The 21,340-nt window shown below is 42.1% G+C and overlaps 1 protein-coding gene across 1 annotated transcript; it reads right to left on the bottom strand.

Moving 5' to 3' along the window:
- Nucleotides 1–328: 328 nt before the first annotated feature.
- On the bottom strand, nucleotides 329–1,788 carry LOC137374844 (C-C motif chemokine 20-like). The gene is made up of 4 exons (XM_068041392.1): nucleotides 1,560–1,788; nucleotides 1,316–1,433; nucleotides 1,113–1,193; nucleotides 329–592 (listed from the first exon to the last, which is right to left on the bottom strand). The coding sequence occupies exons 1-4, from the start codon at nucleotides 1,651–1,653 to the stop codon at nucleotides 571–573; spliced, it is 315 nt and encodes a 104-aa protein (XP_067897493.1). The 5' UTR covers nucleotides 1,654–1,788; the 3' UTR covers nucleotides 329–570.
- Between the last annotated feature and the right edge of the window lie 19,552 nt (nucleotides 1,789–21,340).

The following is a 21,340-nucleotide window of genomic DNA, read 5'->3' as shown; positions in this document are numbered from 1 at the left end:
TTAGTATAAATGGGTCAGCACAGACTCAGTGGACCGAAGGGCCTGTTTCAGTGCTGTATCTCTATAAGGAAGGAGAGAAAATCAGATCTTTTCATTGGTAATGCTGTTGTTAGTTGATGGATCCCTTGATAACACCTCTGCACTACCAGCAAAGTCCATTCCAAGTACTGTATGTGGACATATGCAAGGTAAGACCTTTAGCCATCTGGTGCAATTAATTATGATATTCAACCGCAATTAATGAAATAGCTTGAATCTGCAAATGAATAGATAAATATTGAGATAAGATAAAAAACATTTTTAGAAGCTGTGTTTATTGATCTCTATAACACATTTAGTTTTGTCTATTCATAAGTTACAAAAATAAAACATTCACAATAGTTACAGTTCGCCTATCAATATATGTAGAAACACAAATTTAATTTTGGAGAACCTAATAGCTTAACAGCTGAATGCTTTTAGAGAAGTTGATGAGGTGTGCATAAATCATAATATTTCAGTGAGCAACAAATTATAAAAAAGTATTTTTCCATTTCCTGATAGCCCATGGAATTGAAGTGGAAGAGTCTCTCAATTCTGTTTCATTTCTTTCCTAGAAAATGAGCATAAAAAAAGAATGCATTACAATGCCTTTTAAAATCAATGTATAGACGCTTCAACATTCAGCTTCATTAAATTTATTATTCCAACTTTTCCCGTCAGTTTCTACTGTACTCATCAAATATGCTTTAAAATAGTGGTTGTCCAAATGTGAAGTGTGTCGATCTCATGGCATACAGAGTGAATGTCTGGTAAAATATTCTCTATGGGCTCTTTAAGGAAGGTAATGGTATAGAGGTGAGGCAGCTCTACAGAGTGTTCTGCTAGCATTTCTACATTCATTCAGGTTTCATTTGTGATCTTGATTTGGTAAATAAATTTGACAAAAATGATTAATTGGTAATATTTTGTACTCCATTATATTCAAACTTGAAAGGAGTTTCCTAGTTTAACAAAAAAGTGAATGTATTACAGTTTATTATTGATTTAAAAAAGTAGCAAAGTAGACATACCTTGCACTGAATAGAATAGTAAAAAAAATATACATAGACAACAATTATCTTTTTCCTTACTTCAGAAAACGAATGATAATCCTTTTCACCCACTCATCTTCTGGATTGGCACAAATACTTCGGCCTTTCCGTGTGTGAAATCTGTGAACAAATTGTTTTTGAAAGAACTTTGATTAAATTGGCAGATTACTGTACATGTATATTTTTAAACATATTTACAGAGCATAAAAATAACTTTAAAGCAAAAAACATTTTGCACTTACATGACTGCATTGATGCCGCAGAGTTCATTTGAAAACTGCCTCACATAGCCTGCAATTAGTTTCTGGGGTAATCCTTTCTTCGAATATGAAAGACAGCAATCTATCGGAGACTGAGCATCTGTGTAAAAAAAACACAACAGTAACAAAGATTAATTAAAAAGGAAATGATTCCTCAACAGCAAAACAGAAGCAGCATATTCAGGTAAAAGATTCAAAACAGAGTAGAACAATTGAACAAAGTCACCTGCAAATGGGGACCTTTCCATCATACAGAGCACGAACAGTCCCATCAACATAGCCGTAATCAACTTCCTGCAGCTCAAGACCATTTGGATCATTTTGGTGATTTATCACAGCAAGTGTTAGCACTCAGGAGATTGTAGATTTGATCTGATTTGAAGAGGTTGCAATCTGCTTTTATACTTTTTCTCAATCTCTTGGGGAAATTCATGAAAGGGAATTTTCTTAAACAGAACTGGAGTGACGTAACACTCCAACCAGAAAGGATTTCCGATTCATTTTCATCTTCCCACAATACAGTCATGATCCCTTTTATCAGCCCTACCCACCAGCAAAAAGATTGGTTGTATTAACACTTATAGCTCAATAATTTACATGTGAAGAAAAAATACACTTTTTCTTAATTGGTGCCCAAGTAGGTCACAGAGAGAACAAAAACCCCTAACCTCAATGCCATGATATATCATTATATAGATCTAAGTTAATATTGCTAGAAAGGCTGCAATCATTTTTACTTGTTCAAACTTCCCCTTGCCTTTATATGTTTTAACTGAGGGATAAAGATCTTTGTGTATATGTCTGAAAAATTGTGATAATCTTTATGTAAAAATATTACATCAATGAATACTCAGATATTTGATATCTAACCCTTCCTAGAGAAGTAATAATGTATAATACGATGTAAATAGCTATTAGGCTTTGAAGGGGCATTTGCAGTTCCACATCACAACTGAGTAATAATGGATCTGTAATTTACCAATGAACGGAGAGCAGGGAGGCCAGTCTAGTGAGTGCACCAGTTGAATCTGTCAAGCATTATAGATTGATTACATTACAAATCTTACCTCTTTATTAGAAGGATATATTAATAAATCTGCTGACTTACTTTGAGAATTTTAGAAGTACATTTGGTACTAATGTCTACACTATATGCCAAGTAGAACCTCTATTTTCTTCCAGGTGGATGTACTGTTCAGGAGCAGTGATGCTATTGTTTGGACATGGAGGAACCATTGTTTTATGAGGGATATCTTCGTGAAGTTTTTTTTTGAGTACAGAAATGAAATTTAGATCTCAATAGTGTCTGTTCAAGAATATTTATAGTTGTCTCATGATGTTATATAACTTCCATTCCTTTTATTCTAGCATGCTTGCAATAAAGGTCAAAATTCAATCAGCCTTTTAAATAATTTTTGTACCTGTCCACTGGCTTTTAGGGACTTCTGTACTTGAATTGTTAAATTTTCCTGCTCGTCTACAGTTCTTAGCTTCTCATCATTTAGAAAATACTCTGATCTATCCTTCTCAGATCCAAAGTGAATGACCTTACACTTTCCCACGTTGAACTCCATCTGCCACAGTTCTTTCCAATCACTACTCCATCAAGAATTTTCACAGCAGCAGTTACAGTTTGGTACAAGGCACAGTGAACAACTGCTCTCGCTTCCCTGGCACTCGTGCAGACACTAATCTTGTAGACATCACCACACTTGCCACTTCCTACCTCCTTGATCAGCACAAATAAAGTCCGTGTTACAAACATGAGAGTGGCTAATGCTTTGTATCCCTCATATTGGTCTCCCTACCTTCAGAAAATTTGTGAGCCTTCCTACAGCCATAGTTTTATGGGATGCAAAGATGGCCATTGGCATTTTCTCCAACACACAGTTAACAAAGTTGTTGCTGAGGGAAGCTTTTTTTTTAACATTGCTGCTTTATTTGAGGCTGGATGCTTTTCATTAGTGATTGTATTGATATGATTAATTACCAGCAGAATCCAACAGCAGTTGGTGGCATATCTGCTCCACTGGATGCAAGTTTCTGATAAGAATCCAACTTTTGTAGCCATAAAGTAAGACTATTAAGCACTAGATATGAAATACATCAACTTTGAGATCCAAAATGATATAATTGGAATTACAAAGCTGAATGTATGTCTTTGGTCCAGAGGTTGGTTCACATCAATGTTCTCTGTAAGCTGCAGCCTGAAAGTTTCCACGCAGGTTGCACATAAGTCAGACTCTTTAATTTATCACATGCATGTGGCCATGCAAAAAAAATTAAAGGGGCCCTGCACTTAAATTGCCCACACACTCCAAAAAAAATTGAGAGTGTACGTTGCTTCACAGTATGACTTAAAAGCAGTCTACGATTTTGATCGATAGTAAATAAATAAGTAAAAGGGCGGCACAGTGGCGCCGTGGTTAGCACCGCAGCCTCACAGCTCCAGCAACCCGGGTTCAATTCTGGGTACTGCCTGTGCGGAGTTTGCAAGTTTTCCCTGTGACCGTGTGGGTTTTCGCCGGGGTGCTCCGGTTTCCTCCCACAGCCAAAAGACTTGCAGGTTGATAGGTAAATTGGCCATTGTAAATTGCCCCTAGTATAGGTAGGTGGTAGGGGAATATAGAGAAGGTGGGGATGTGGTAGGAATGTAGGATTAGTGTAGGATTAGTATAAATGGGTGGTTGATGGTCGGCACAGACTCGGTGGGCCGAAGGGCCTGTTTCAGTGCTGTATCTCTAAATAAAATAAAAGAACTAAAAATAATCTTTATTTAGGGGTGATCATGCTGTTTTGCTCCAATTATTTTAGGTAATAAGGCACTATTGTGTTTTTTGTTTATTTTTGCTACCAACTCACAATATGTGGAATGAGACATTTGTACAACATAACTTTCCAAGTCCAGAAGGTTGCCTAGAGTTTTTTGTCACTTGAACATCTCAGATCTTAAACAATGACTACCAGTGTGGTAGTATAGTGGTTACATTACTGGACTAGTAATCCAGAGGCCTGATAATCTGAAATTCTGAGTTCCAATATCAAGACAGTAGCTGGGGAATTTAAATTCAGTTAATTAAATAAATTTGGAATATGAAATGGCAGGATCAATCAAAACAGTGATATGTACAAACCAACCAATCAGTACACAGAAGGACCCACTGGCTGCAAAGAATAAAGGAACAGAGCTGTAGAGGTTCAGCACAGAGATTTTAAGAGAGAGAAGAGGAATCATGAGCCACCTGTGCCATGAGGGAAGGTGGAGAGTAAAGGCCACTCAGACGAGGATATCGACTGCCTTGGATTTGTTAAGTATTGCTTTTAGCTTTAATAATTTATCCTGATATCACTACATCAGGTGTCTCCTTTTCCGAATTCTTATTGTCTGGTCGAAGAACAAATTATAAGTAAGGTTCTAAATCTTAGAGGCAACTGGACTGGGTGTGAGGCTGAGATTATTGCAATGTGCATGAGGGTGAAGTGAAGTGTCTGGATGCTAGGCATGAGTTCTGAATGTCAGGGCCTGCTGATGGGTGAGTGTTGGGAGTGTAGTGCATTGAGCAGTGTGAGAAGCTGGTGGAGTGGTGGATATGAGAAGTCATTCACTGACTTTAACCTGGGTGAAGATACACAACTTCTTATGGCACAGCTGCCAGATCCTCAGGTCCAGACTCCAGATATTGACCTCCCAGGCCACCTGCTTCCATCCCTCTTGAAGCGCGGTCCTTGAGGTCACCTGGTCCCACTTCGGAACCATAACCTCTATCTTCCTGTCCACATCCAGCACCAAATCCTGGAAAGTAGGATCTCTCTCTCTTCCCTGATCATTTGTGTCCTCCTGACATGCAGCCAGCATCAGTACAGGTATCCAGTAGCAGCTCCCTTCCACTAAGTGCAGCTCCCCTTTAAGAGGGGCAGACTGTCTTAAAGAGGAGCAGAACTACCTACACCACATGTTATCAGGCCACACTGCTCGGGCCCCTGCTGACTGCTCAGTCATCTGGCAGCGTGGGCCCTACTCAGGCCAACAATATCATAATGTAAACAAGGAGACAGCCCGAAGTTTGTAACTGGCTGCCTCAATGGGCAAGGGCAGGTTGCAACCCACAACCCCATGCCCAAAAATGAGCCGTAACCCATTTTTAGTCCTTCAAACCTGAGTGTTTATTTTGGAGGGAAAAGAACTCATTGGTTATAAAACTAGACAGTGCCTGCAAACAGACACAGGGATCATGATGCAGGATTACCCTGCACCCTTGCTTTCAATGTAGGCAGCACACAACCCTTGTGCCATCTGTTCGTTGAAATGTTTGCAGTGAGCAGCTAGCTAAGTACGCTGTTGAATGGCTACATGCCTGAACAAGGGACACAAAATCATGAGAGGCCAGGACAAGTTAAAGCTAGCCTGCACTATTTAAAACCAGCTTATGCTTCTTAAAAGGGAGGTGCACTGTGGCTGAAGCTGGTGCTGAAAATTGTTCTAAAAATGATTTTGATGTGAGAACACTCAGTAATGGCACAACATGGTAGAGAGTGGGCTCCAAGATATTCCAACGCATTACTTGAGGTCTTGGTAGAGGAGGGGGAGAGGAGGAGAAATGTTATCTGGCTGCAGGGGATCAGGAGACCCCCCTCCCCGACAAACTTTGTGAAGGCAGTGGGGCCAGATAGCTGCGGCAGTCAGTGCCAGCAACCTAGCCCTGAGGACCTGGATGTGGTGCCTCAAAAAGTTTAATGACGTCACATGAGTGCTCAAGATCAGTAAATGTACCTTCAAATGCCATATCCTACCAACTGCGCCCTAGCCTCAGGCACTGCTTAATGCATCACAACTCTATTACCCACTTATCAACAAACTCTGTCAATCAGGACTCGTGCCTTCACCTCAACCTCACACACTTAGCACTGCTGCAAAATTCACACCCACATCTCACACTGTCAGCAATTTAACCATAACAGCCACATCACCCAAACGCATTATATCACACTCACTGACAGAACAAGATGGCAGATAACCGGAGACAGCAGGACCTAACCAACAGGGGACAGGCAATGCTGTATGTTCTTATCTCAATTGAGGAAACAGTGGTTGCCATCACTGGGGTGGCCGTTGCTGAGGCTGTAGCCAGTAGCAGGGCTGAAACCATAGAAGATTTACAGTATACTCACACCTAATCCTCCTTCTCACATCCCACTTCCCCTCATTCCATGATCGCTTCTGAGTTACAAGATGCAGGTGGTGTAAACATACATCACTTGCTTTATCACCCCCCCACCCCCTTCACCACACCCTACCCTTGTGCCTTTCTCCTTTCAGATACCCAGGAACTGCAATTTAACCAGGCAGTGGTGGAAGAGCAAGAGGTGGAAGAGCAGGAAGAAACATTGTCATTCGCTCTTGCACTTGCAGCCACCAACTCAGATACTGACACTGTGCACAGGTCTGCATGTGGTCAGACAATGGGCTGGATTTTACAGCCCCCCACAATGTCAGGGTTGTGGCAGGGCAGCGGGGTGGGGGCAGAAAATGCCTCCGGAAGACCCGGCCCGATATTGTCGTCCCCCCTGCAGCTCAGTGAGGGGAACAAAATTTTAGTAAAATTAATTAATTAATTATTTACCCACTCCCGCCGTCCATTCCGGTGCCAGTGGCCAGCACTCCCACACCTTTGGATCTCTGTTGGGTGATCTAAGGCTGAACACTGGTGGGGAGGGGGGGTGCAGGTAACTTTCTCAGTGTCGGGAGTGGGAGCGGGGTAAAACTAATTTCATTGGTCTAGGAGATGGTGGGAGGGGTAAAGTTTAAAGTTGATGAACTTTGCAGGGGGATGGTCGGGAGAGCAAGTTAAGTGTTCTGGGTGGGGAGAGGGCAGGTTTTTATTTCCATGGTTATGGGGAGCTGGTGGGAGACAGTCAAGATAAATTTATTCCATTTTTTACAAATATTGTTATCTTTAAAAATTTAAATCAAATGGAAGGGCTTGAAGCCCTTTAAAAATGGCATTGGCGCCTGACACCATTGCCAGGGATGGACCGTCTGCTCCCTCCACATCATTGAGGGGTGCGGTTCGCCCTGGCCCTTTAAATGAGCCACCGCACTGAATACCTGCAACGATGGCAGGGGACAATGGTAGCACAGGTACCAGCTCTCCAGACGGTTGCACATGAGTTCTGCTGCGGAGGGCTCAGCTTAGCACTTTGATGGAGGGACCTACAGAAGAAGGCTGATGAGTATGTGCAATGAAATAGTTAGCGCATTGGCAGGTCTGCCAAGAAAGCCTGCGGTCTATGTCAAGGAACATGGAGGAGTCTAGCACCAACTTGGCACAGGACTTTGTGCAGAGCTTGTAGCACATCCTTTCCAGCATGGAAGTGGTGGCCAACTCCATTAGTTCCGAAGAAGGGTCACTGACCCGAAACGTTAACTCTGCTTCTCTTTCCACAGATGCTGCCAGACCGGCTGAGTGAATCCAGCATTTCTTGTTTTTGTTTCAGATTTCCAGCATCCGCAGTATTTTGCTTCCATTAGCCCAATTGTGGACGGAACCATGATGCAGCATCTGGTGGCTGATGTCTCAGTTTCCATTGCAGCACAGGCAAGGCTACCAATGTCTGGGTGCTGCAGTAGAAGCTAAGACTGAAGTCATCCAAGCTCAGATTGCTCTCATGCAAGGTAAGCTTGCTACCACACAAGTTCAGACCGTTGCCATTACCACTGTTCAAAAGATCTTTCAGGGTGTCACAGCAGTTCAGTAATCTGTCAGATCTGGCAGATTAGTAGGATTGCTGAGTTGCCACCCCAGGGGGAGTGGCAGTGGTCCCATGGAGTACGAATCTGCTGTCCTCTGTCAAAATGGTAGCATTCATCCATCTACCACTGCCACTCTGTCAGTACCTGTCAGCTAGCCAGTGTAGACTGCTGCTGCCGATGCCAAAATGGTGCAGTGCAAAGCTGGGCCTTTTTTTAGGGCCAAAGCAGTTCGAGTTTGTGTGCAAGGCCATCTGCAGTCTCTGCCATTGAAAGCTAGCAGCCTCCCAACAGCCATGCTGTAGCCACTGGGGTAGCACTGGGTGGGAGCACTAGAACAGGCAAAGGCACACGGAAGACAGGCATTAAGGGAATGCACAAAGGTGAATAGTTGACATTTGTATATAATGTGGTGTGGTTTGATTTGTAAATTTAGGTTGGAATATTTATTTTATGTCAGCATTGTGGCCAAAAGGATGCTATGATGGTCATGAGCAGAGGGAATGTAGGGTGTGGAACTGTTGGTGAATGGGGAATTGGAATTTGTGTTTACTGTTAATGCAGTTCGATCATGGATAGCCCAGCCAGAAAGGGGCTGTGTTGGTTATCTCCTCCTTTCCTTCTCCTCCTCTTCCTCCTCCTCCTCAGCTCGTTGGAGGCAAGGGTGGTGCCCTCATTATGGGCAGGTTGTGCAGCCTGCAGCAGACCACCATAAATCTTGACACACGCTCTGCCCAGTACTGCAGGCCTCCTCTGGAATGGTCCAGATGTGTGCCTGCATTGCATGAACTATGAACTTCTTCAATCACAGCAACAGGCAATAGAAATCAATCAGCAAGTAAGTGTAAGTGTCCTTTCTGGTGCTGAACATGTGTTCAGCTGTGCAGGGTTAACAGAGAACAGGAGCTGGAATGTTGCATTCCAAATGGCATCGTTGGCATCAAATAAACATTACACACTGATTGACATCACAATCTGCCTACTCTGCATGCTTAGGGTGGACGCTTCCTGTGCATGTTCTCTCACCCTCACCAAAATGGTGTTCAGTGTGGCTGGCTCCAGAAGTATGCGTGTGTCGTGGACTCCATGTAAGAGGCAAAACAGCACTCAGAGCACCAAAACACCTGGCACTAAGGAGGCGAATTTTGCGGGTATTGACTCTTTCCAACTCATTCTTTTGGACGTGCCTACATAAAGGGAAATAGCCAGGAGGTTATTTTGAAACTGAAGGGGAATTGAATTTTAAAAAATCTTGAATTTTATGCAGCACAATCCCTCATATTTCAGAAATGTCTCAAAGTGCCTTATGTACAATAAATTACTTTGGAATGTAGAGTGCTAGGAAAATGTGGCTATCATTACATGCACAGCAAGATTCAACTAAGCATTAAGTCTAACAATTTGTTTTTGTTGGCTTTGGTTGAGAGAGCCATATTGCAATGTTACGACCAGGTGAGCAAGGTCTAGGCGTCTTTTGCTATCTTTACCTGGTCTTGTTGTAATAGGGTTTAATTTTAAACACTGTGTTTTGAGCCCCCCTTTTTTGTGAATCCTTGTTCACAGTTTCCAATTATCAGGCAAATAACTGAGCACAAAGAGGCTTTCTTTGGTTTAAAGCAGAAAGAGGAAATTTATTAAAACCTTAAAACTTAAACTCTAATATAGTTCACACCTATGGATATATGATGCGCTCAGGCTAGCATGCACATGCCATATAAACATGCAGATAGGAATAGAAAAGAGCAGAAAAAAAGATAAGTAAAACATTTTGAGGCAATATCTTGTTACAGTTTCTTGAGCTCGCTGTGGTCCTTGATTGAAGATATGGTCTTGCGATTCGTTGGGGCCCAGTATTAGTCTTAAAGAGTCTTAATAGAGACATATAAGATAATCAGAGGGTTAGATAGGGTGGATAGTGAGAGTCTTTTTCCTCGGATGGTGATGGAAAACACGAGGGGACATAGCTTTAAGTTGAGGGGTGATAGATATAGGACAGATGTCAGAGGTAGTTTCTTTACTCAGAGAGTAGTAGGGGCGTGGAATGCCCTGCCTGCAGCAGTAGTAGACTCGCCAACTTTAAGGGCATTTAAGTGGTCATTGGATAGATATATGGATGAAAATGGAATAGTGTAGGTCAGATGGTTTCACAGGTCAGCGCAACATCGAGGGCCAAAGGACCTGTACTGCGCTGTAATGTTCTAATTCTTCTAAAGCCTTGGTCACGTGGCAAACCCTTTTCTCTTTGAGTTTCACGTGTCTTCAATGGTTTCAGTTAGACAGACAGGCAGGAGAGGTGATGTTCTTAGTCCCAGGAGAAGGTCTTTTACTTCATGAGCACACAGCTTTGTCTCTCTGGCACTTCCTTTGTTCGGGAGTTCAAATTCAAAAAAGACTCCCAGGTTGCACCGCAGGTTAATCATGTGACAAGTTCCTTATATGGAACAGTCTCCTCAACCTCCTTGGTTGGAAGTTCAAATTCAAAAACTCCAGCCAGCCAGCCAGTCATGTGTCCAAAATTGGTCTGACCACTTCTGTGTACTGGAGAAGCTGTTGCTGGATCCCCATTGTTTCAACATTGTCTGTTACCATGGAAATGTCTTTCCGGTCAGGGCTTGCGATTTTAAGTTTTAATGTTCATGTGGCAAAATAATGTGTGCCTCAGTCTTGGCAGGTAGGGTTTACCTGAAAGCAAGGACACTGGGTGATGTTCTGGCTCTCATTTAAATGTTGTCAAAATATCTTTCTCTTCTATATGAACAGTCAAATGGAACCATGGCTTAAAAACTCACCTGTGACAATGCAGTACTTCCTTAGTAATGCATTGGCGTGTCAACCTAGAATATGGGCACCCATTTGAGAATGGGGCTTGGTGATTTGACACATAAGTATAGCCTCTTACCTCAAGAATTGATCGAATTAAATGCTTTTCTGATAAGTTTCTAGCCTTAACTTCATGAATCAAGATTTTTTTCTAAAATAACCGCATGGGTCACTGTGGTGTTGGTTAAACACCTGAGAAGAAGAAAGCTACTTGAAGCTTTGATTCCAAGGTAACTGCCCTGGCAATATTAGGGAGCAACCAGGTAAGTAAAATTGTGTTTTTTTAAAAATAAATATGGAAGCAAAAAAAGAAACAGATTGCTTATGAAGAATTTAAATGCTGCCATTAAGCCAAAAAGACATTCTACCGATCACACAAATGAGCAATATGATATATGAATTTCAATACCAGTGTGATGCTAGGTATATAGGCCATACGTCCCAAAGACTGGCAGATCGTATCAAACGGCACATCCCTTTCGCTGCTGAAACGGGCAAGGTACAGACCGTACCCAACCAGCCTGTGCTTGCAAAACTCAAAACACAGTGTCCAACATTAGATGTGATTCCGCGATTGGACAACGTTTGCTAAATAATCCTCAGTGTGCTAAGAATTATGCTGACAACCAATTTAAGATTGTCAGTTGGGCTCACAATATGGTGCATTTGCATGTACTGGAAGCAACATATATTAATACACAGGGCCATGTTGTTTGCAGACAGAAAGAATATGTACAAACATTGCACCTGTTTCAGCTAAACAAAATAAGTGACAGCCATTCGCTGATTCATTCCTCAGGTCAATATCTAGGCCAGAGTCAAGCTGCCTGGTTTAAATTTCAAACAAAGCTTGGCAGTTAACTGTCAGTAACCATAAACTGGTGCATTCTCCATGGCTACATCTCTACCAATCAGAGTCCACTTGCAAACCAATCAGCACTCTCTTCTCATATAGTATAAATTTGTTGCTTTCCCTTATATTGCTATTTTTGCAGATTGTCCTGACGAGTGCAAGATGATAAGCTTCGACAAAATGTCTCTGTTTTCAGCAGCACTATCAAATGATGATAAGAATTTAAATATTAAATCATAGCTGTTTTAGTAATATAATAATATTGAATTAATATTTAATTGAAAAGTGAATGGATTCAAATTATACCAGTGAAAAATATGAGAGCTGGGAAAATTATACAACTGCACTATGCATAGTGTATATGTATATGGCTACAAAACTGCATTCTATATTGAAATAAAAGCAAAATACTGCAGGTGCTGGAAATCTGAAATAAAACCAAAAAGTGCTGGAAATACTCAACAGGTCTGGCAGCATCTGTGTAGAGAAAAGCAGAGTTAACGTTTCAGGTCAGTGACCCAGATGTTTTCATTATGTATTCCATCCATCTGAATTTCATAGAGATAAATGAGGAAAAGACTGTAAAAACAAGAGTTAACTCTAATTACATTTTCTCTCACTATACTAAAATTACTCTATTGTCATCGTGACAAATACCTCAGATCTAACAATATATTTGTTGATATTAATTACAGTTTTTTTGAATTTTCAATATTCTTTGCAAACTAAGCACCTTGCAGAAACAAATGCAAAGAAGTATTTAGGTTTCTATGCTGCTTGCAGTGCACTCTTGCTGTTCATGAGGTTCAGATGACCACAAAATGACCACAAGATGCAGGATATAAAGTTGAGATATAAAACAAAACACATTTTGATGTAACTTACATGCTACATGTTCCAAGGAAGTTGTTTTTTCTATGCTGTAACAGTTTCCAAAGTCAGTGGATTCATCAAAAACTGGCTTTCCATTGCATCACACTAGATTTTGTACGATCGCAGTTGCTTTGAATTCTAGGTTCATGTGTTAATTTGAATTTTATATTCTCTTGTAAATAAAATGTTAATGCTGCTGTTTATTCATATTTATTGACAAGGTGATATAATTTATGCCATTGGCTAGTGGTGAAAGTTTATTATTTCTTACCCTAACTTAAATCTAACCTCTGTAACATCACCTTCCTCTGTCCCTACGTCATCCCATCTGTTGCTGAAACTCTCATCCAAGCTTTTGCCACCTGCAGATTGGATTACTCCAATGCCCTTCCAGCTGACCTCGTCTTCCACGCTCTGTGAATTTCAGCTTACTTAAAACCCTGCCGCCTATATTCTATCCCACATGAAGTCCTTTCACCTATCAGCCCTGTCCTCGATGGCCAACATTGGCTCCTGGTTCCCTAATGCCTCCAGTTTAATATTCTTATGCTTGTGCTTAAATCCCCCCATGGCCTCATCTTTCCCTATCTCTGTACCCTTCTCCAACACTACAAATTCTTCAAACTCTCTGTTCTTCCAACTCCAAAGTATTGGGCACCCTCTTTCCACCTCGCCTGGCCATCAGTAGTTGTGGTAGCAAAACAAAATATCACACGATATGAGGGCATAAACCAAAACTGGAGGAAGCATGCAATACTCTGCAAAGAAAACCAGTTTTGAAGGAGCTGGAATTCTAACATATGTTTGTCTTGTTATTTTTGGCCTGGCAGGGCAATACAGTCAGTGACTCAAAAGATACAAGAACTTCTCAGCAATTTGCATCCTGCCCACGAACATTTTAATGCACCTGCAGTGTCAAATCTCTTGGCTTTACCTCTTGTCTAAACACGTGTTGTTTGGATATAATTACCACTTTCAAGTTGTGGCTCAGCAGTAGCACTCTTATCTCAGAGTCAGAATGTTGTGCATTCAAGCCCTGCTTCAGATTCTTAAGTATAAAATCAATGCTGACATTCCAGTGCAGTTCTGAGGGAGTGTTGCACTATCAGAGGTGGCATCTTATTGATAAGATGTAAACTGAAAACCCTGTCTGCCCTCTCATGTGGATGTAAGTTATCCCATGGTCCTGTTTAGAAGTAGAGTAGGGGATACTCTCCCTAGTGTTCTGGCCAATATTTTATCCCTCAGCCAGCATCACTAAAACATTATCTGGTCATTATCACATTGCTGTACATAAATTGGTTGCTCTGTTTGCAACATTATAACAATGACAAAACTTCAAAAGGTATTTCATTCACTGTAAAGCACTTTGTGATGTCCTCATGTCATGAAAGATGCGATGTAAATGCAAGATCTTTCTTTTTAAAGTACCAAAAGATTGAAACTGTGAAGAGTCTTGCATTCCTCCCGAGTGGGGTGAACAGGAACCATTAAAGTTCATCTTTTTTGATCAAATCATTGCATTGCTTTTGCAGTGTTGCTGATAGCACACCATTTGTCTGTCTACTGACTATATCAAATTCTATTGACTTGTTCACCTCTTGACAGAGACTTATATATTCTTTTGATGACATTCACAAAGCTGTTAAAGATGAGGAACAGAAATGGGCCCAGCATGCTTTCTACTATGTTGCAACCAGAAGACAAGGGCTCATTCAAGACATTTGCATCTGTAAGGAAACCACGAGGTACAATCTGTCAGCAGGTAACCTTGCCTAGCCCTAGTGCAGATAGGAAAGATCACGGAGTGCATACTCCAAAAATGACTCCCCAAATATTGACCAGTAATTTCCATGGAGGTTTTTCCAGATCCCCGCCATAACCTCTGCAGGAGATCAGTAAAAACCACAGAGAAATGGCATCTACTTCAAGGCCTCATCTATTTCAAGTTCTTAGCAAAATGCTGTGAGGAAAAAATACTATTTCTAGTAAGGACACTGACCTATAACCTTCGGGGTCAGGCAATGATCCATTCTTGTTGGTAAGCATAAGGTATGTAGCTTTCCAATTGGTTGGAAGAACAATGGTTGGTATTGTATGTCGAGGGCATGATATTGTATGTTGTTGGTAGCGTAGTTGTGGGGTTCTTCACAAAGGTCTCGGAGTCTCTGGATGGCTTAACAACAGCTCCTTATTTTTGTTACATTGTATTTGCACTCTCCATGAGGATCACTAGTTAGCACTTCTAACGGTGCTTCCAGCTCCTTCCAAGTCTACTGCTCATGTGACTAGTCCCATGTCATCAGTACAATGAAAGGGGTTACTCTCAATGTCTCAACCAGTAACCCTTTCAGACCCTTATACTACAGTTGGTAGGGGCTTTTGCAACAGATGAATCATTTGATTCTATTCTTAATTTCCTTATTTAGCCATAGATGATGCATCCTTCTCAAAGAATCTTTCTTTCTCACTGGGATAAATCTTTGCTGAGAGTTATTAAATATCTCCTTAAAGGACTGCCACTGCATCTCTACTGTCCTACCTTTTAACCTAGTTTCCCAGTTCACTTTAGCTAGCTCTGCCTTCATAACCTTATAATTACCTTTTTTAAAACACTAGTCAAACTGAATGTGAAATTTTATCATGTTATGATTGCTAGAACAGCCTGCTCCCTAGTTGGCTGTAGAACATACTGCTCTAAGAAATTGTCCTGAATACACTATATGAACACATTTTCCAGGTTACATTTGCCAATCTGATTCACCCAATCTACATGTAGATTAAGGTCACCCGTGACTATTGCAGTACCTTTCTTACATGCCCCATTTATTTTTTCCTGTATACTCTGTCCTACAGTGTAGCAACTGTTAGGGGACCTATAAACTACTCCCATAAGTGCCCTCTTACCTTTCCTATTTCTTATCTCTACTCAAACTGATTTTACGTCTTGCTCTTCTGAACTAAAGTCATCTCTCGCTATTGTACTAATGACATCCTTAATTAACAAAGCTATCCCACCATCTTTTCCTAGCTCCCTGTTTTTTTGAAATGTTGAATACCCTTCAATCTTCAGGTCCCAGATTTGGTCACCTTGCAACTGTGTCTCTGCAATAGTGATCAGGTCATACATATTTATTTCTATCTGTGCTAACAATTCATCCACTTTGTTGCAAATGCTGCGTGCATTCAGATACAGAGCCTTTAACTCTGTATTTTTACTATTTCTGCAATCTTTGGCCTTATCTGTTGGTGCAGTCTTAAGTTTGTATGCTCTATCCCTTCCTGCATTACCCAAATCGCTACCCTAACCTATTACCTGCTTGTTTCCCTTTGATTTACCACATCTCCTCCCACCTGATCCCATTCCCCCCACTATTTTGTTTAAACCCCTCGCTACTGCCCTAGCTATACAAATCACCAGAACACTGGTCCCAGCACGGTTCAGGTGAAGACCATCCCAACGGTACAGCTCCCACTTTCCCTGGTACTGGTGCCAGTACTCCATGAATCAAAATCCATTTCTACCACACCAGTCTTTGAGCCTTGGATTCACCTCTCTAATATTATTTACCCTACGCCAATTAGCTCATGGCTCAGGTAATAATCCAGAGATTATTACCTTTGAGGTTCTGCCTTTTAATTTAGCCCCTAGCTGCTCATACTCCCTATGCAGAACCTTTTTCCTAATCCTATCTATGTTGTTGGTACCCACGTGCACCACGACAACTGGATCCGCCCCCTCCCACTGCAAGCTCCTCTCCAGCCCCGAGCGGGTATTCTGAACCCTGGCACTGGGCAGGCAACACAGCCTTCTGGACTCACCCTCTGGGCCGCAGAGAACTGTGTCTATTCCCCTGACTATACTATCTCCTACTACCTATTCCTATTTACTCACCCTGCCTGAATGGTTTCCTGTACCACGGAGCCATGGTCAGTTTGCTCATCCACCTTGCAGCCCTCGCTCTCATCCATACAAGCTGAAAGGACCTCAATCTGTTGAACATTTGCAAGGGCTGAGTTTCCTCTACTCCCACTTTCACGATCCCCTTACTTGCCTTGCTCGCAGTCACACCCCCCTGATCACTGACCAAGTCATAAGACGCTATCCTATGCAGTGTGACTGCCTTCTGGAATAAAGTGTACAGGTAACATTCCTCCTCCCTGATGCATTGCAGTGTCTGTAGCTGAGCCTTCAGTTTACCTACTCTGAGCCAAAGTTCTTCAAACCATAGACACTTAGTACTGCAGACGTGGTTGCCATGGATCACATTGGTGTTCACGAGCTCTCATATTGCAGCTGCAACACAGCACCTGACCTGCCATCATGATTGTGCTTTTAATAACTAATTAATTATTTTCTTCATTTTTTTTTAATGAATGCCTCTCCTCACCAACACCTACTGTATTAATTTAAACCTTGATAATACAATAAACCTTACTGCTTAAAAATGAAACAAAACAGTAGTCTCATGAGCTTCATACTTCCCTTTTGCTTGTGTGTCTTAATTAATTAAAGGTAGCTACTTAAATTCAAATTTTTATTTAAATGTTTTTTTAATTTCCAGCTATTAACACAGGCACCCTAAGAGTAGTGTACTAACCTAGCTATTTTACAGATACTCCCCAACAGCAGTTGCTCACCAACCAATCACCTTATAGTTTTCCTGTGACGCCACTGTCTCAAGTTTTCCCTCTATTTATGGAAAGCAACTTGCATCTTCTACAGCTGCTGGAGCCTGAAAAAGGAGCACCTCTTTCCCCTCTGCATCAAATTCCCATGTGAACCAAATTCCCACCTTCCCACTCTGACTGCATTTCACTCAGGTGAAGCCTCCTTTCCAGACATCCCTTACTCCGTGCGATTTGAAAACTTGACTGCTTTATAGAGCCGCTGATGAGTCACTAGTTAACTGCTACAGTAATTAATACATAAGGATGAGGTACTTCAATTATCTGGAGATACGAGAGAAGCTGGCATTGTTCTCCTTACAGCAGAGATGTTTACAGGGAACTTGAATAGAGGTGGTCAAAATTGTGAAAATTCTTCCTGGTAAACTCCCTGGTAGAGGCTGAGAAAAATACCAAAAGTGGCCTGACCCTGAGAAATTGATCTGTGTCAGGAATGTAGGCAGAGATGGATGGGAGTTTCTGCTGTGATTCAGAGGAAAATAGTGAAGTTGGAGAATCCTGGCTTATGTCTTCAAGGGGCCTGGTGTTTTGAGCAGCATCCAGTTTAAACACATTTCACTTTTCCATAGTTTGCATATGTAAGGTCTGTTGTAGTTTATCGATGGACACCAGTTGTCAGACTAGGCCCCTATCTGCCAAGAATGAAGCACATCAATTTTGTCATGAACATTGATTTTTAACTGTTGTTGGAGCAAGGAAATTACCTGTTAAACAGGAAATGACCTGTTAAACAGATCAACCGTGGCTGGGAAAAAAACATTTACATACTAACAGACATAGAAGAAGGTGAGGAAGTGCATTCCAGGGCCTGCAAAGGAGGATACAATCCACAAGGGCCAGGACTGGTTAGACCAGCTGGTCACATGACTTAATGGCTGTTCCAGAGTTTTCTTTTGAAATAGCCACAGAGAGTTTGAACGCAAAGACTTTTTGCTCCTGGACTGAGAAGATCTCTCCTGTCTGCTCCCATCTTTTTCTCACAAGCCTCTGAATCCACTGAAGACACATGAACCCCAAGAGAGAAAAGTCTCCTGCAGTGAACAAGGTTTAAGAAGAATACTGGGCCCTAACAGAAAGCAAGATCTACCTACAATCAAGGACTCTACAGTGAGCTTGACGAACCATAACAATAACTCTTCAGATATTGCCTCAAACTTTTCCACTTTATTTTTTCTTCTGCCCTTTTCTGTCTCTACTTGCATGTGTGTATCATGTATGCATGCTAGCGTGCGGGTCATGTATCCATAGGCGTCAACCGAATTAGAGTTTAGGTTTAATAAATTTCAACTTTTCTTCTTTAAACTTAAGAAAACCTGTTTGTGTTGCTTTCTTTGTCTTATAATTGGAAAGCAGTGAACAAGGATTCACCAAGGGGGAGCTAAAAACATGATGTGTTTAAAATTAAACCCTGTTACAGTAAGACCAGGTAAAGGCTGAAAGGGAACCCTAGACCTCTTTCTCACTAGGTCGTAATACCAGTGTTAACAGTCTTTTGAAGGGACATTGCATTTTAATAAAGAGCTGAGGGATAATATTCACAACTCATTGCCTTAAACTATTAAAGATTGCAGTGGCAAGATTCTATGCTTTATTTAAAAAAAAACCCTCATATCTGTTGCCATTTTGGCTGCTGACAAAATGGTAGTTAGAAACTGGAAGTCAGGAATTATTCGGTTGTAAATTAGAAAGCTTGTGATAATAAAATCCAAGGTACAAAATGCATAGGCCTGAAATTCATAAAACAATGCTGTCTTGATAGAAAAATCAATGAAATGAAGAAAACAGATAATCTGAAAATGAGAAAGCAGTAAAGTTGTCAGTTATTTTTCAGTTTGTACTCAAAATGTGGGTGACATTACATTTATTGCCTATCCCTAGTTTAGTGGTGAAAGCTTGTCATGAGAATATGCTTAAGAGAGAGGGAAAGAAAATTGGGTAAGATGGAAATCAGGCTGCCGATCTGCCTTCCCCCGTTTTTGCTCGGCAATATAAAAAATAAAATTACCCCCATGTTAATTGTTTTCCTTAGAGAAGAGGAGGTTATGGAGCAATTTAATAGGGGTGTTCAAAATTCTGTCAGCTTTTGATAGAATATATAGGGAGAAACGGTTTCCACTGAAGGGAGGGTTGGTAACCAGAGGACAGAGATTTGAGATAAATGGCAAAAAAGGGGAGATGAAAAGAATTTGCTTACGCAGCAAATTGTGATGATCTGGAATGCACCATTTGAAAGGCTGGTGGAAGCAGGTTCAACAGTAACCTTCAGAAAGGAATCATACACAAACTTGGAAACAAAACATTTGCAGGGTTATGGGTAGCGGGACTAATCAATCAGATAGCTCTTTCAAAGAGCTGGTACCAGCATGATGGCACTGAATGGCCTCCTTTTGTGCTGTATGATTTTAATGGTTCATGTTGCAGTAGTTCACTCATATAGAAGTAGTAAAATTCATTACATAATTAGGATAGAAGTGAGAGTGTTAGCCACGACTAGGACTCAAACTTGAAAGCTGAGAGGTGTGAAGCCAACGCCTAACCACATAACCGCTCCACGCAATAGTGTTCAGGCAAATGTCTTTACATTTTCGACACAACACTGAGGTACGTGTTAGCATAAAGGCATAGACATAATACTTTGATAAAATACATAAAAGAATAATATTGGAAGTAGAGCCCTCTGCTTTAAGTGGAAATTAATTTGGCTATCCCATTAATTCATCTCCTTTCAGGGATCAGACTTGTATCACATTCCCAATATTTGGGGCTGAATTTTACCAGCCCCTCAATGCTGCGGGACATGGCACGGGGGCCGGCACAATGTTGCGGGGAGGCCCACCTCGACCTGCGACGTCGAGAAGGGCCCGCCGCATGTTACCGGCGGCGTCGGGACCTCAGTGCTGCCCCCCACCCCGCCGCACGGCGGCGGCACCACATTCAACATATGGTAATGATTACTTACCTATGCTGATTATGCAGCCCACCGCCTCTCCATCGACACTGCCGGATTTTTCGTTGAACGGGCTGTCGTCACATGCCGTCCCGTTCACGATCTGAAAAGCCAGCGGGTTCTCACTCTGCATTATGGAAGGGAGGAGGGAGGAGGGATACACAAGGGTCCCTCTCTGCATTCTGAAAGGGAGGGGGTCTGGGATTACTGGAGGGAAAGCTGTGCTGACATGAAGGGAGGTAACGTGCACCATCCCTCCGTTAACAGTGTATGCTTTGTGTTTGTGAGGGGGCAATGGCACACTAGGCACCCGTGTGGGGAGGGTGCCAGAAACAGCAGGAGCATTAAGGTTATATGGATGGTGGGGGCAATCGATTCAACTGGCAGGATCTTGATGTAGTCATGCTGTGCCACTCTGAGTGTTGGCCAAGATGGGCAATGCCATGGCACGCCACATAGTTGATCCAGGAAAGCAGCTGATGTACCCATCAACACCAATCCATGCCCTGTTAGGAACCTTCAAATACATGCAGGGTTCAACTTTATTTATCACATGGAAACAGGTATGGCTGATCCTACATTGTGTGATCCATTGCACGTGAGGATCCGTATGCGCCAGAGGCAATACCAACCGGCAGGTGCGATCTACGTAGAGGTCCCTGATCGTGAGCAGCAGCCCCCAAGAGGAGCCCGCCATTACAGTTGCCGTGCATCTACAGATCCCACATGATATGCTATCGGATGTCAGAGCACCAGTGTCAGAGGCGCTTGCGCATATAGAGAGAGGGTGGTGACACGTCTCTGTGCCCTGCTCAAGGATGACCTGCGGCCCATGGGCTCTGGTGAACATCCCATGCCTTTGTTCCTTATAGTGGCAGCGGTTCTCAATCCTGACGCCTCTGCAGCTTTTTAGGGGCCCAACAGAGACCTTTATGGGGCCAAACAGTCAGCAGTGCACCACTGCATCAGGGAGGTCACCAATGCCCCACACCGGCTGCCACCGCTGTTCACTGAACTGGCTCAGATGGAGGGGTGGCTTCTTGGAGATAAGGGATGTCCTTTGCAGACATGGCTCCC

The sequence above is a fragment of the Heterodontus francisci genome, chromosome 11 (assembly GCF_036365525.1).
Source record: "Heterodontus francisci isolate sHetFra1 chromosome 11, sHetFra1.hap1, whole genome shotgun sequence".
Taxonomy (NCBI): Eukaryota; Metazoa; Chordata; class Chondrichthyes; order Heterodontiformes; family Heterodontidae; genus Heterodontus; species Heterodontus francisci.
This window is presented reverse-complemented; position numbering and strand designations above follow the sequence as displayed.

Bases quoted from the DNA above. Each gene is read 5' to 3' on its own strand.
- LOC137374844 (XM_068041392.1), bottom strand. From the start codon at position 1,653: ATGATCCAAATGGTCTTGAGCTGCAGGAAGTTGATTACGGCTATGTTG. The intron at 1,194-1,315 runs GTAAGTGCAAAA...ATTTGTTCACAG, and splicing joins TGCGGCATCAATGCAGTCAT to ATTTCACACACGGAAAGGCC. The intron at 593-1,112 runs GTAAGGAAAAAG...CTCATTTTCTAG, and splicing joins ATTATCATTCGTTTTCTGAA to GAAAGAAATGAAACAGAATT.